The 15530-nt window shown below is 44.2% G+C and overlaps 1 protein-coding gene across 1 annotated transcript in view; it reads right to left on the bottom strand.

Moving 5' to 3' along the window:
* The window catches only part of DENND2A (DENN domain containing 2A), a 74305-nt gene that overhangs the window by 52281 nt on the left and 6494 nt on the right, over window positions 1-15530 (bottom strand). The window contains exons 3-4 of the mRNA XM_024742523.1: window positions 2339-2466; window positions 573-694 (exon numbers count right to left, since the gene is read on the bottom strand). Coding sequence (XP_024598291.1) covers window positions 573-694; window positions 2339-2466 — 250 coding nt within the window. The remainder of the gene's footprint in view (window positions 1-572; window positions 695-2338; window positions 2467-15530) is intronic.

Below are 15530 nucleotides of genomic sequence, written 5' to 3'. Positions count from 1 at the left end.
AAAAAAAAACAAAAAAAAAAAAAAAAAAAAAAAAAAAAAAGAATATGAACTCAGTTCTGTAGGCAATGTGTTGAAGATATCATGTATGTGAATATAGTAATATTATCTGTATGCACATAGTACAAAACTGCAAAAGGTTCAAAAAGATATTCTGTGAAAATGTCAGTCTTCTTTCCTGACCTCCAGATACTCAGACAACTCCACAGAGGTACCCACTTACTCATTCTTAGGGACCCTTACAGAGATATTCTTGTACATTCACAAACATATATGAGTTTGTTTTATGTCAGGACATTCTTCTTTATAGCTGTATAACATGGATGTACCATCTTATTTACTCAGCTGGGGAGAATTCTGACCTAGAAGCTAAAATGACACTTTCAAAAGCCTTGTTGAGCGGAGGGGTTCCAAGAGAACTAGAGGCAGGAAGAGGAGGCAGGCTGCTGCTGTGTAAATCCAGGAGCCTGGCAGTAAGGGTGGCCTGGCATTCCAGTGTAACCCAGAACTCCAGCCTGCTCAAGGCCGTGGTGCTGGGGACCCCTCTCCCCCACTGCTCCTCTGGGGGCTCATACCTTGGTGGGTGTGTCAGGGATGGAAGAGGTGGGAGAACCTGGAAAATTCAAGACACACTTCTTCCCGAGGCATCGACCATGTAACTCAACGTCCTCATAAGGATTTTCCTTCATTGGTGGATCTGCAGTCAAAGGCAACGGATTAGAAACTGGGAACACTAAGGAAGTTCTCCTTACCAGATCGCGACCCAACACCTTATCAGGTCTCTCCTTGTGGGGATGTCTGTTGTCTTGCTATCCATTTAGCCTTCCTCTTGGTAACAGACCTTGGTTTTCACTGGGATAACTCCCTGACTCCCCATTCTTAGAAATGTGAGATTAACTCCACTCCCAGTTTCAGGGTTTAAGCCAATCTGAGTATCCCGAATCCCTGCCTCAGTGACCAGCTCTGGGCAGGGCTCATATTCCAAGCCTAAGCCAATTGCTGCATGGCATTCCTGGGCTCTGAAGGTGAACAAGGGACCTAAATCAGTCTCATCAGAGTGAACCTCAGGATGTTTGCTGCGACTTGCAGGACACAGGCTTTCCTTTCTCGCTGCAAGGCACAGATTCTGGGGAGCCAACGGCAGCCATCATGGGGATCGTGGGAAACCTGCTGAGAATGGAGCTAACATGAGAGATAAGAAATGAGGAAGAAAAAGCCAGTTCTGGTCACATGAGCCAACAAACTCCCTTTGTTGTTTCAGCTGGGTTTTCTGTTCCTTGTAACTGAAAGCTTCTCTGTCAGGTACACACTGCTAAGAGAAGTCTAGATCTCATACCCACTTTGGATTTGGGAAGCCTACTGCTTTGGCAGGAACCCATCTCTGGCAGCTTGGACACAGCAATTCAAATAGCTCGGCTTAGTGTACGCCCTTCCTTAAATCTCATGTTTCCTCCTACCATGGAGTTTCTTTTAGTGTTGATGACTGCATGCATGTAAGTACATGTATATGTGCCTGCTCTGCCCCTTGCATAGGGACACAGAAGGGTTTCTTCCTCAGCTCATTTCTTCCCCACTGCCGCCCTCAACATATGCAGACACGGTCTGGGTTTACACCTTACTGAAACTGTGATCCTCCCTGGAGATTATTTAACTCACCAAACCTAAATGCACAAAAGCTCTGTGAATCTGAGTCCCATTTTGGAATCACAGAATTCTTTAGAGCAAGGCCAAAGTTACTTTTTAAATAGAAGACATTCATTTCAGTCTGAATTGTGATGCTGTTACTGCCACATTCCTACAGTTTTGGAAAGAGTACAGTGGTCTTTGGTTTTCTTTCATTCAGTAATCCCTCCAATTCACTGAGAGTCTGTTATAAACCAGGTATTTTACATACCATTTTCTTCAGCCCTCAAACAACCCTGTAAGGTAGCTGTCATCCTCCCTGGTACAGAGATGAGAGAATTGAAGTTCAGAGATGTTAAGTCACCAGCTTAATGTCACACAGCTAACAAGTAGCAGAGCCAAGATTCAGTCATTGATATTGAGGCTCCAGGTCTCGTGTGCTTCCCGCTGTATCACGCTGCCTCCTTGGCCGTTCATCGCCACCCCTTCCTCCCCACTCCAGCCCATTTTTCTCTCACGTATTTCACCATGGGTCACTCTTCCACCCACCTACCTAATCTCTCATTCATTTGAGTACAGGTTTGTCTTTGAGTGTGACTCTGTGTGTGTGTGTGTGTGTGTCTGTGTGTGTGTGTGTGTGTGTATTTCAAGCAGCCAGCCCCATTTCCTCCCTCTTCCTTCTCATAGACAGACTCACTCAAACATTTTGGCCTCTTACCTAGAATGTCCTCATAGACGTTCTCCTCCGATAAAGTGCGTGTGAGCCCCAGCTTAGTCTGTGCGTACCAGTCCACCCTGCTGTTCTCAGAGGAAGACTGCAGTAAGTCTTCAAACTCATAGGACTTTCTGGGTTGTACAAGGTGGGAAGAAAAAAAACCGAGAACTCAAATCAAATTAGGCTGGTTCAGAGAATACATGCCAAAATGTTTTTTTTTTTTTCTTGCAAAGATTTCCAATACTGAAATCAACTCTGTTTTTTATAAGAAAGTGTGAAAATCCTCAACTATGAGATGTGGTTTTTACTTGTGAGAATGTTTATGCTACTTTGCCAGCTAAAGATAGTAAAGTATACAATCCAATCCCAACTTTGTACGCAAACACATACACAGAAGATAAAAAGAAGAGAAGTGAAACATAGCTGCTATCTCAGGACGGAGGGATGACTGGTGTCTTCTCTTCACTTTTACTTTTCTGGATTTTTCAAATGTTCTAGTGTTTACAGAGCACACACGAATAAACACAAAGGAGTAGTAATGGCCAATTCAGAGCAGACAAGAAGCCTGAGCACCTCCCCCTTCTCTCACCCAAGTGGTTATCAGAAACCCAAGGGCCAGTTGAGGCACCCCACCCCACCCTGAGATCTGTGCAAATGTGCCCGGGGCTCTGTCTGGGGCCTGGCTAACCGCCACCCTCCCCCCGCATCTTACATCCACATGGGCTGTCCCTGTTCTGCTGGTATTGACTCTACTGTGAAATCTAGCCCCTTCTCCAGCTCACACACACACACACACACACACACACAGCCAGTCACCTTGAGTTTCTATGATCTTTTGTAACTCTATGGAACACTTGGGAGATCATGAGATGGGTCATATTATGAAACATACAAAACATCACCCATCTCACAGGTTCACTCCACCTCCCCCTTTTTTCTTCTCTCTCTCTCTATCCTTCTCCAAAGTAACCCACAACTTCTCCCTGTTGGAGCAGAACAGTCCTGCCCACTCAGGCTCCAGAGGCTCACCTTCTTCTGGCCCCAAGCAGATTTATCAGGAATTTCTGCTGAACACACCTGGGCCTTCTGTGAATGGAATTTAGGTGAATATGCAGTCCACCCATGTTAAACAGGGCACATCCCTGAGCTGACTTGGTCCTGGCCCCTCACTCCTTCTGATACAGGGTCCAGATGCTCACAACCCTCCTCTGGCTCAGGAATCACTGCTCTTCTCTCTCACTGTGTTCACATGTGTCTAGTACAGTGTTCTGCGCATGCCAGATGGCACATTGCAGCTAACTGCTGTGAAATGCAGAGCGTCCTTGTTTCCTCACCCACACTTCCAGCCCCTGGAGAAAGTGCCCCTCTGGTGGGTCTAGGATTAAACAAATCTGGACACAGATCCTGAATCCCTCATTCACAAGTCTTTTCAACTTGGATAAACTACCTGAGCTCAAACTCAGTGTCCTGATTTGTAAAAATAGTAATTATCTCATAGGACTGTCCATAGAACAGAGGACGTTTGTAAAGTCCTTGGCACCTAATAAGCCCTCAACAAATGTTAGCTATTATTATCTGTCGTGGTGCTATTAGTTATTTATGCAGCCAGGGCTTTATATGAACATTTACTGTGTGGGAGGCACTGTGCTCAGGGTTTGAAAAATAAGGACTAAAACAGCCAGAGTCCCTGCCTCAAAGAGCTTACATTCTAGGGAGGAAGACAATGTTCAACCAGCTCACACACAGATAAACAGAATTATAAACTGGGTTAAGTTCAGTGATGGAAAAGCACAGGGTGTGAGGATATCGAGGAAGGCTCAATGTAGGTTGTGGGATGCATCAAGGGAGGCCTCTATGAGAAAGTCACTCATTGAACCTGAGCCTTGAAGGATAAAAAGAATCTAGTCGGGGGAAGAGCATTCCAAAAAGAGGGAAAAGCATGTGGGAAAGTCCTGAGTCTACAGAGAGAGCTCGGTGCATTTCAGGAAATGGCAGACAGACAGACAGCGTGGCTGGGCTGCAGGGAACAGGGTGGAGAGTGCCAGGCAATGAGACAGCAGAACCAGGCAGAGGCCATCTGCCCGCTTTCCAAGCTTTGGGGATTTCTTGCATTTGAAATCTTTCCCTCTCCACTAGCTTCTTTCTCTCCTTCTTTAACATGCACAGGTTTCCTCTATCTTAAAAAGCTTTCATTTGGAGCAATGACCTTTGTGGTTCTGCTATTTCTCACCTTCCTTCCCAAAAAAATTTTTTTTTTTTTTTTTTTTTGCAGTACGTGGGCCTCTCACTGCCGCGGCCTCTCCCGTTGCGGAGCACAGGCTCCGGACGCGCAGGCTCAGCGGCCATGGCTCACGGGCCTAGCCGCTCCGCGGCATGTGGGATCTTCCCGGACCGGGGCATGAACCTGTGCCCCCTGCAACAGCAGGCAGACTCCCAACCACTGCGCCACCAAGGAAGCCCTTGCCACCATTTTTAACTAAGGGGAGGGGAGGAGGAGCAGAGATTATTCTCTTAGTTTACCACAGTTCACTCGTTTTCCTTTCCCTTACCCTCTCAACCTGTCCGTGTGCATCCCTTTCCTGAAATTCCTCTCTTAGTTTACCACAGTTCACTAGTTTTTCTTTCCCTTACCCTCTCAACCTGTCCGTGTGCATCCCTTTCCTGAAATTCCTCCTAAAGGTCACTAGTGAGTTCCTGGTAGAACCTAACAACTTTCTCGGTCCTCTCATTACGTGACACCACTTGGTTTCTACCGCATAAGGTAGCAGTGCTCAAAGTGCAATCTGTGGGCCAAAGCTGGGTTGCCAACTGTTTCCGGTCCTTGACAAGATAAGTACAGAAATTGAGAGAAAGCATTTAGGAACTTTTCAAACAATTTGACAGAATGAACTTAAAAAAAAAAACACAAAAAAACTGAGGTTTGTATACTGACGTCTTTTTTCATTACATTCCTCTGGTAATTCTTTTTTTTATTATATTTTACAGAAGTATCTTTTGGCAAAGGGTTGGAAACACCTGCAAACCGGCCCCCCTGATGGTTTGAGGAGGCGGGTGCAGAGCTGCCCTAACTCTACTTGCCCTGTCAGACCACTCTTCCTGGGCTTGCACTGGCAGCTCTCTACCTCTTCCTCTTTCTGGGCTATAGGTATTTCCCAAAGCTTCTCCTCTTTAGGCTTCATACTTTTTTTTTTTTGGCTGCACTGCACAGCTTGCGGGATCTTAGTTCCCCGACCCGGGATTGAACCTGGGCCCACAGCAGTGAATGTGCCGAGTCCTAACCACTGGACAACTGGGGAATTCATTAGGTTCTATACTTTAATATCTACACAACTGAGTTCATCACCCCTTATCTCCACCCCACCCTCATTCTTTTATAAACTTGAACGTGGCACTTAGGACAGGAGCACAAAGATGGGCTTCTAGGCTGGAGCTCTATGGCCTTAAGTCAGGTCACAAGGCTGAAACCGTCACCAGTGCCCCAGGGTTCTGACTTATGAAAAGAAGTTTGTGCCCAAAAAAATGGATACTAATCCATGAGCCCCTTCTTTCTCCCCTTGAGGTGTCCAGCGGGGAGAGGAAGGACTGAGCTTCAGAGCTCTCGCAGATGGGGCCTGGGGGAAAGCAGGTCTGAGCCGTTTTCTCTAAGATGGGAATGGGTTGTGCTGTGACCCCACTCTGAACATTTCCTAGTCCAATTTCCATTAGCCCAGGCTGGCATCAGCCAGGCAGCTGATTGGGGCTGGAGGTGTGGCCCAGAACTCCTGGGTTTCCTCTGCTGAGCAAACCAAGTTACGTTAGCTAGTCCTCAGCATGTACGCTCCGTGGTAGGGAAAGTGCAAATTGTTCAGAGACCACAGAATCATTCATTCAGTACTTACTGTGTACTGACCAAGTGCTTGTCTTGGATCAGCACATTCAAACTTTACAACAACCTTGTGAAAGATTACTATTATTTATTTTTATTTTTTAGATTACTATTATTATACACATGTTATGCATGAGAAAACAGGTATAGAGACATAAGGTAAATTGCTCAAAGTCACTTTGGGAGAACCCAGGAAATCTGGTTGGAGATTGGTGCTCTTAAAAAGACAGGCACTGGACTTCCCTGGTGGCACAGTGGTTAAGAATCCACCTGCCAATGCAGGGGACACAGGTTCAAGCCTTGGGCGGGGAAGATCCCACACGCTGCGGAGCAACTAAGCCCGTGCTCCACAACTACTGAGCCTGCGCTCTAGAACCCACGAGCCACAACTACTGAGCTTGCGAGCCACAACTACTGAAGCCCGTGTGCCTAGAGCCCGTGCTCTGCAACAAGAGAAGCCACCGCAATGAGAAGCCCATGCACTGCAACTAGAGAAAGCCCATGCTCAGCAAGGAAGACCCAACACAGCCAAAAATACATAAATTAAAAAAAAGAAAAAAGACATGCATTATGCAGAGCACGCAAGTAAGGCAAGGCAGGAGGAAAGCTGCAGTCACAGTCACCAGATTAAATCAGGTCAAGTTTCCAAAGTTTATTGTTAGGAACTTGAACTATTTTTTTGTTTTTTATTTGGCTGTGCAGCTTGTGGGATCTTAGTTCCCCAACCAGGGACTGAACCAGGGGCCCTCGGCAGTGAGAGCACGGAGTCCTAACCACTGGACCACCAGGGAATTCCCAAACTAATTTCCTCTATAAAACCATATTACACATTACTGAGCATTGCCCAGGCAAGCCCTCTATTTCCCATAATGTAACTAAACTATACGATGAAGAGAGGCTATGAACCCTCACAGGGAAAAGAGAGGACAGGTGGGGAGTCACTTCACTGGGAGCTGAGCAGTTTCTGCCACAATAGCAGGAAGCTCCACTCCCAGCAGCAGAGGGAGAGGGTGGTGGCCACTGCCTACAGCTAAAGCCTTGACTGCCTGGGATTCCAGCATGACATTGGCTAAGGTGGGCCTTTTCTTTGATTGCAGAAAGGGGCTGCAGCTGTGCCTTGCTTTGCCACGGAGAGAGTTCTATCGTTATTTATTTATTATAAATTTATTTATTTATTTTTGGCTGCATTGGGTCTTCATTGCTGAGCGCATGCTTTTTCTAGTTGTGGTGAGTGGGGGCTACTCTTCACTGCAGTACATGAGCTTCTCATTGCGGTGGCTTCTCTTGCTGTGGAGCACGGGCTCTAGGCACGCGGGCTTCAGTAGTTGTGGCTTGCGGGCTATAGAGAGCAGTCTCAGTAGTTGTGGTGCACAGGCTCAGTTGCTCCACCGCATGTGGGATCTTCCCAGACCAGGGATTGAAACCGTGTCCGCTGCATTGGCAGGCGGATTCTTAACCACTGTGCCAGCAGGGAAGCCCTATCATTATTTATTTTTATGCTCCGCAATAACAGAAGCCACCGCAATGAGAACCCGCGCACAGCAACGAAGACCCAACACAGCCATAAATAAATAAATTAATTAAAAAATATATATATCATTTGAGGTACCAGTGAAGCAATATTTTTATAGGTCAAATTTTAAAATAATAAAATTATTATAAAATATTTATGAAATAATATCTGAATAGTTCAAATGTTTTAATAATAAATGACCTGGGAGATGCAAGAGGGAAGAGATATGGGAACGTATGTATATGTGTAACTGATTCACTTTGTTATAAAGCAGAAACTAACACACCACTGTAAAGTAATTATACCCCAATAAAGATGTTAAAAAAAAAATAATAATAAATGCCCTAACAATAAAGATGTTTGTATGCTAAAGGCTCTCCAAGTCCCAGCGGATGGCTCGCTTATTTAGAGCATATGTGGCACAATCAAGAATCTGGATCACCTCTTGGGGTTTGTTAGGATGGGATTAGCTTGTAATCCAAATGGCTGCTGTCAGATACCCTGGGATTTCAAGCTATAGTTTGAATTTTTTTTACGATCCTTCCATATTTCTGAGAACAAGATGCTAAAACAAGATATCAGCCATATTTTGCATTTGATTCCCAACACATAAAAGGTACCACCAATCTAAACAGTATTAGAAAAGCCCACTTTTAAAATGTTACAAACTTCCATTAATTAAAAAAAAAAGCTGATTAGAGGATGGTTATTCACAGTGCAAAACTCTTATTTAATTTGCAAAAGAATTCATCACAGGATTTCTTAAATAGTAGTTCTATTTCTGTATTAAAATGTTGGGTTTTAGCTGGTTAATTCTTATACAGGAAGCCTGAAAGACAAACTTTAAATCAACATGAAGCTACTGTCCATCCAAGATCAAGAAGAAACCAGAAATCCTTACATGCCCAGCTTCTAGAGGCAGTGGGAAAACAAAATTCCAATCACGAAGTTTGATTTCTCATTGTCCTGTGTTGGTGACATGTTTGCAAGCATTAGCTTTATTAAGTGGTTGGTTCCTCCTCAGCACTATTTCTATAATCTGCATAAATGCCTCCAAGGACTGCAGTCCTTTGGTTCTGAGGTTCAAGTAGGTGATTAGGGTCCCAAAGAGGAGAAATATGATTAAACTAATCATCCAATCATTTAGCTAAGTCTTTTCCATGAAAATATTATTTACTTGAAAAAAAGGTTTTAATACTGTTATTTACACATTAACTTTGAAAGGAAATTTTGAAAGGCTAATGATAACCACATCCAAATTGGCTTCTCTCTCGTTTAAACATTTCCATGTTTGTTCCACATCCAGCTGCATGTTTAATAAGCACCTCTTAAAGGGTGGAATTGAGCTCACAGCTGGTGATGCACAGTAAGAAGTCCCTGGGAATGTATTTCCTCGAGGTCCAGTGACTGGGACTCTGCGCTTCCACTGTAGGGGGCACAGGTTGGATCCCTGGTTGGGGAACTAAGATCCGGCAAGCTGTGTGGTGTCCCCCAGCAAAATAGCATAATTTCAAGTAGCATTTTGAATGTTTTTGTTTTTGTTTTTGTTCGTGGTACGCGGGCCTCTCACTGTTGTGGCCTCTCCCGTTGCAGAGCACAGGCTCCAGACACGCAGGCTCAATGGCCATGGCTCACGGGCCCAGCCGCTCCACGGCATGTGGGATCTTCCCGGACCAGAGCACGAACCTGTGTCCCCTGCATCAGCAGGCGGACTCTCAACCACTGCGCCACCAGGGAAGCCCGCATTTTGAATGTTATTTGTGACTTTTCCATATTTTTGTAAACGAAGTACTAACGTTAAGAGCTCATCCCACATCTCCATTTAGATGATGCAAGAGAAGCTCAAAATGAACAAATCCGAAGTTGAACTCATACCACCATTCCCCACTGCCTCATGAGGACCAGCTCCCTCTCCAGTGCTGCCATCTCGGCAAAGGCCATCACCATCCATCCAAGTGTTTATGCCTTAACTCTGGAAGTCCTGTGTAACCTTCCCTCTCCATCACTGCCCACATCTAACCAACTAACGAGTTCTACCTGCAAAGTATCCCTGGGATCCACCCACTTCTCTCAATCCCCACTGCAGTTATACCACAGGGTAACCCCAAAACCTCCTTGATCTCCCTCCCACCCGCCCCAACTACCCACCCTGTCCACTGGTGCCCCTTCCAGTCTCGCCACAGCTGTGGGGTGGGGCAACCTCTTAGGAACGCAAATCGGATTGTGTCTCTCCCCTTCTTAGACACTTCCGGATGCTTCCCATTCCTCTTCTGTAACAGGCCAACACCCTCGCCTGGGCTCCAAGGCTCTTCCAGAGCTGACTCCAGAGGGCTTCTGGGCCTCAGCTCACACTCTTCCTACCCCTCTGGCCCACCCCCTGCCTTTCAGTCCTCCAGCGTGCTAAATTCTTTCTTGCCCCAGGGCCTCTGCTTGTTTGTCCACTCAAACTGCACACACACACACACACACACACACACACACACACACACACACACACACACCCATTTCCCAGCCCACCCCCTTGCCTGGGAACCTCAGGCCTTGTATGAGTGTCACTTCCTCTCTGAGCTAGCCAGGTTTCCATGACAGGCTAGCTACCCCTGCTGAACATTCCCACAGCACCACAGGCTTCCTCACTGCCCCGAGAGTGCTTAGTTACATAACCAGTTGTATAGTTCTGACTATTACTAGTACGTAAGTTTCATGAGGGCAGGGTCTGAGTCTGTCTTATTCATTGCTCTAGCATACTACTACATAGGTAGAGTAAAATGTTGGCTGAGTAAGTGAGTGAATATTTTAAAAGCTGGTTTTAATGGCCATCTTTACTGCTTATAATTTATCCCTATTTTGGGGTAAAGATATATTTTATCTGTATTCTGAGAGCTAATTTTTAGTCAATTGTTTGAACATATTTCCCCCAGAATTATTTTCAGCTGTATTTAAATTTGCTTGGACAGCCTGAGACCCAGCACCCACCTAAAACACCATTCAGATGATCTAGAAACCAGGGATGCCTTGCTCTGAGTCCCTCATCCACCTCCAGCTGCCACAGACTCTCTTCTTTCCTCCATCCCCGGTGATCAGGGGCAGCTCTTCTCCTTGGGAAGGGCATTCATAACCACTGTTACTGATCAGGGTTCTTGGCCTCCTTAATCAATAGAAATTTATCAGAGGCCAGAAAAGAGATTCAGGCAAGACTTTATTGGGGCCCCTGCGGCAGCAGTGGGGAGTGAGAACGAACAACAGGTTCCCTTGCTTGCTCATCTGCTCAAGGGGCTGCGAGCTGGTTCCTTAAACAGGGTGAGGGTAAGGGTGTGTCCAGGGGTCGGGCCAGAGGGATGGTTTAGGTGCGTTTCCCACCCCTTAGGTGGCGTTGTATGCAGCGGACATGCGCAGTACCCTACTTTTTCTCCCGCTCTTCAAAAGTGGCAGTTGGGTTTTTTTGGCCTCTTTGTATCTTTTGTCCAGAATTTGTCCCAACTGCACATGCACACAGTTATTTTTAGTCCCTTATAGTTTCTTTGTATTTTGCTGCTCAAGGAGATGTTTGTCCAGGTGCAAGCATTGCAGCACTGTAGCAAAGAGTCCCAGGTTCCAGCCTGTCTCACCACCTGGTGATCAGAGCAGGGGGCTAAATGAATGCTTACGTCAGCTCTTAGCTCTCACTCTGCTACTGGGTATCTCCTCTGTCGAGGGCTATGACTACGCATGTTGGGTTTCCACTTATCTCTATCCTGGATGCAAAAATAGAAATGTCAGAAGAAAAACTATCCTTAGCTACCACTGTACCTAAAATCCAACCATTTCCACCTTCTCATGAGAAATGACATGACAATCACTATTGTAATGTAGAATGACAACCACCCTCTCTACTCTCATCTCTTTGTCTTTCTATGCAAACTACCATCGAAATAAATGAATTTACAAAGTCAAGCTTCTCAGCTGCTTTCAAAGTTACTTTTGCTCTAAATCTCAAATTAATCAAACAATTTGCCCCTTTGAAAATTTTAAACATTCAGTTTTTAGACATGGTAGTTAGAGTTGCCTCATGGATGACATGGTGACTGAGACAGATAGTGACAGAGACAGACCACAGTGTGGCTGGTACGTTAACTTTAACGACTAAACCCATGATAGCTGAGGGCTGCTGCCCAGCCAGACTTCTGTGGGGATCCCTATCAGTCCTAGAGTAGATGGAAATTATGGAATCAATAACAGTACCGTATGATTTGGCAGCCATATAATGACTGAGGTTTCATGTCCTCAGAAAGTTCTGAAAGTCTTACACTAAAGCCCCAAGGAAAGGCTGAATCTCTGTGATGCCAAAATAATCAGTTGAAAAGTTGAAATTTTGGTCAACATAGTTATTTGGTTTCATAAAGATCTAAAAGCTCTGTCATGTGATCATATTAAACTAAAATAAAACAATCTGAATTCGAATGAAAACGTTTTGGACACACAGACCCATGTGAATTCAGGACGCTGCTTACACTTAAAAAATAATCACTTTTCTTGTTAAATGTCAGCCTTAAGGCATTCCTGCCAAAGTTTTTAAACGTATGCCATAAAATATACATAACCAAGTTAATGCTGCTGTAGGAAGCTTATCTTTGGAATTTCCTGACATTTGAGGGTTTCTCATTTTCCATTTTAGGATTGAAGGCGTAAGTCCTTGCAGTTAATTTCCTGGGGCTTTAGAGAAATGAAGAAAGAAGAGAGAAGAGACAGAAGGAAGGAGGAAGAGAAGAAAAAAGAGGAAAAAAGAAAATAGAGCAGGGAAAAACAGAAAGAGAAGAAAAAGAAAAAGACATTTTCTCAAACCGAGAATCTGAATCCATTGGTTTGGCTCTTGCTGAGGTGGACTAACGGCCTATGAAAATAAGCTGAATACGTTCTCGGGAGCGCGCAGCCTGGCCGTGTAATTCTAAACCCTCATAACCTCAAAATCCTTAATCATTTCTTTCTTCAACCTTGGCTTGGCTTTCCTGCCTCAGAGAGGACAGGAAGCCTGCCAAATTCAGAGTTGGGTCTTTTCTTTTTTTTTTTCCTTAAGCGATAGGACCACAATAAAGAGCATACTTTGTTTTTTAAGAGTAGAAAGCGAACATCTTGCCCTAATCACCTCCGTTGTACAATTTTAAACAAAACGAAAAATCCAAAGCCAAAATTCTTAAAACACAGTTGATGCAACCATATTCAAACTGGCCAAGAAAAATTACATCTTTGGACTGAAACTAAGTAACTTTAGCTGGTTTTAAAGAAAATGCTGGAAGACTGAAAAGAGCAGATGGTAGCTAAGAGAGAAGAGATAATGGGAATAACTGTTCACCAGGTTGATCTGTCTGCCCAGTGATGACACAGCTGAAAGATACCAATTTCCCAGAACAAAGCTGCCCCTGGGAGAGTGGGCCTCTTTGGAGGAATAGCCCGGAAAGGGCACGGAAGGGCTACTCTGGGTAAGCACTGGGGACAGGAGCAGAAAAGTCACGAGGGCACTTAGGGCCCTGAGGTTGGCACTGGTTTGGGAAAGGATTTAGAATTGGAGGTGGATTCAAACCTTCTCAGCGCATAAAGAAGGAAGCCTGTAAATTCTTCTATAGATATCACATAATGCTGATACCAAAGCCTGGTAAAGTTAGTATAATAAAATCCAAATATAGACCAGTCCCATTTATAGAATACTGGTACAAAAATCTTAAATAGGGGGCTTCCCTGGTGGTCCAGTGGTAAAGAATCACCTTCCAATGCAGGGGATGCAGGTTTGATCCCTGGTGAGGGAACTGGGATCCCACATGCCGCAGGGCAACCAGGCCTGCACACCACAACTACTGAGCTCATGCACCTCAACTACAGCCCACATGCCGCAAACTAGAGCCCACGCACCCCGGAGCCCACACGCCACAACTAGTGAGAGAAAATCTGCACACCACAACTAGAAAGAAGCCTGCGTGCCACAACAAAAGACCCCATGTGCCGCAACTAAGACCCGATACAGCCAAAAATAAATTAAATAAATAAAATATAATAAATCTTAAAAAAATCTTAAATAGAATATTAGCAAATAGAATGCAGTTGTGCATTAAAAGAATAATGAACCAGAACAAAGTGGGAGTTCATCCACCAAATAGTACGATATAAATTCACTATTAATAGGTCAAAGGAGAAGAAACACACAATCATATAATGTTTCTGAAAAGTAATTTGACAAAACCCAATCCTAATTTTTTAAACTCTTAGTAAGAAAAGGATTACCAATGAACACTACCTTGATAGCATGAAAACATAACTCCAACAAGAGTGCTTGAGAGTAACACCAGAAGCATTACCACTGAAGTTAGGGGTGAGATAAAGCTGCCCAGTGCTATCAGCACTATTATTTCACACTGTTATGAAAATATTAGTCAGTGCACTTTAGTAAGAGAAAGAATTTGGAGATGTAAATCAAAATGAAAAACATAAAATGATAATTCTTTGCAGACAATATGATTATATACGCAGAAAGTCCAAGAGAAACAACTGACAAACGATTAGAAATAAGAAATTTCTTTAAGGAGTCTTTTAAATGAATAATATACAAAAATAAATATTTTCTTAAATACAAAGACCATACAATGAGAAAAAAGATTACATTAACAATGGCAACAAAAGAATAAAATACTTAGGAATAAACTTAGCAAACGTATAGAATCCCAATTAAAAGCTGACATATTTCGTGTGTGTGTGAAATTTGATAGTGATAATATAGACCATTTAGGAAAAGACATCAGAATATTCAAGACATTTTTTGAATAAGGAGAATAATTAGGAAATAAATAAGAGGTTTATAATTATTAAAAAGGAGATCAAATGATCATTTGTGTGTGTATTACATGATACTATATGTAGAATGTCCAAAAGAATCCACTAATTATTAGCAACAATAAGAAATTTCTGTAAGCTCTACTAGATATTAAAACAGATTATGAGGGGACTTCCTGGTGGCACAGTGGTTAAGAATCTGCCTGCCAATGCAGGCACACGTCTTCGAGCCCTGGTCCGGGAAGACCCCACATGCCACGGAGCAACTAAGCCCGTGTGGCACAACTACTGAGCCCGCGCTCTAGAGCCCACAAGCCACAACTACTGAGTCCACGTGCCACAACTACTGAAGGCCCTAACTCCTCACATACAAGGGATCTTCAATAAGATTATTTGATTTCTAATAGAAACTATGGAGGCCAGAAGGTATTGGGATCACATATTCAAAAGGCTGAAAGAAAAATATTGTCAATTAAGAATTCTATACCCAAACAGGGACTTCCCTGGTGGCGCAGTGGTTAAGAAGCCACCTGCCAATGCAGGGGACACGGGTTCGATCCCTAGTCTGGGAAGATCTCCCATGCCGCAGAGCAACTAAGCCCATGTGCCACAACTACTGAGCCTGCGCTCTAGAGCCCACACACCACAGCTACTGAAGTCCGTGCGCCTAAAGCCCGTGCTCTGCAACGAGAAGCCACTGCAATGAGAAGCCCGCGCACTGCAACAAAGAGTAGCCCCTGCTCGCTGCAACTAGAGAAAGCCTGCGTGCAGCAATGAAGACCCAATGCAGCCAAAAATTTAAAAATTAATTAAAATAATTAATTAATTAAAATAAATAAATAAAACAGATTATGAGGTTAAAATAATTTAAACAGTTTGGTCCTAGAAAAGAAATAGGTACCCTGGGCTTCCCTGGTGGCGCAGTGGTTGAGAATCTGCCTGTTAATGCAGAGGACACGGGTTCGAGCCCTGGTCTGGGAGGATCCCATATGCCGCGGAGCAACTAGGCCTGTGAGCCA

Source organism: Neophocaena asiaeorientalis, unplaced genomic scaffold (genome assembly GCF_003031525.2).
Source record: "Neophocaena asiaeorientalis asiaeorientalis breed wild unplaced genomic scaffold, Neophocaena_asiaeorientalis_V1.1 scaffold598, whole genome shotgun sequence".
In the NCBI taxonomy this organism is placed as follows: Eukaryota; Metazoa; Chordata; class Mammalia; order Artiodactyla; family Phocoenidae; genus Neophocaena; species Neophocaena asiaeorientalis.
The sequence above is the reverse complement of the archived record's forward strand: the minus strand, read 5'-3'. Positions and strand labels throughout refer to the sequence as shown.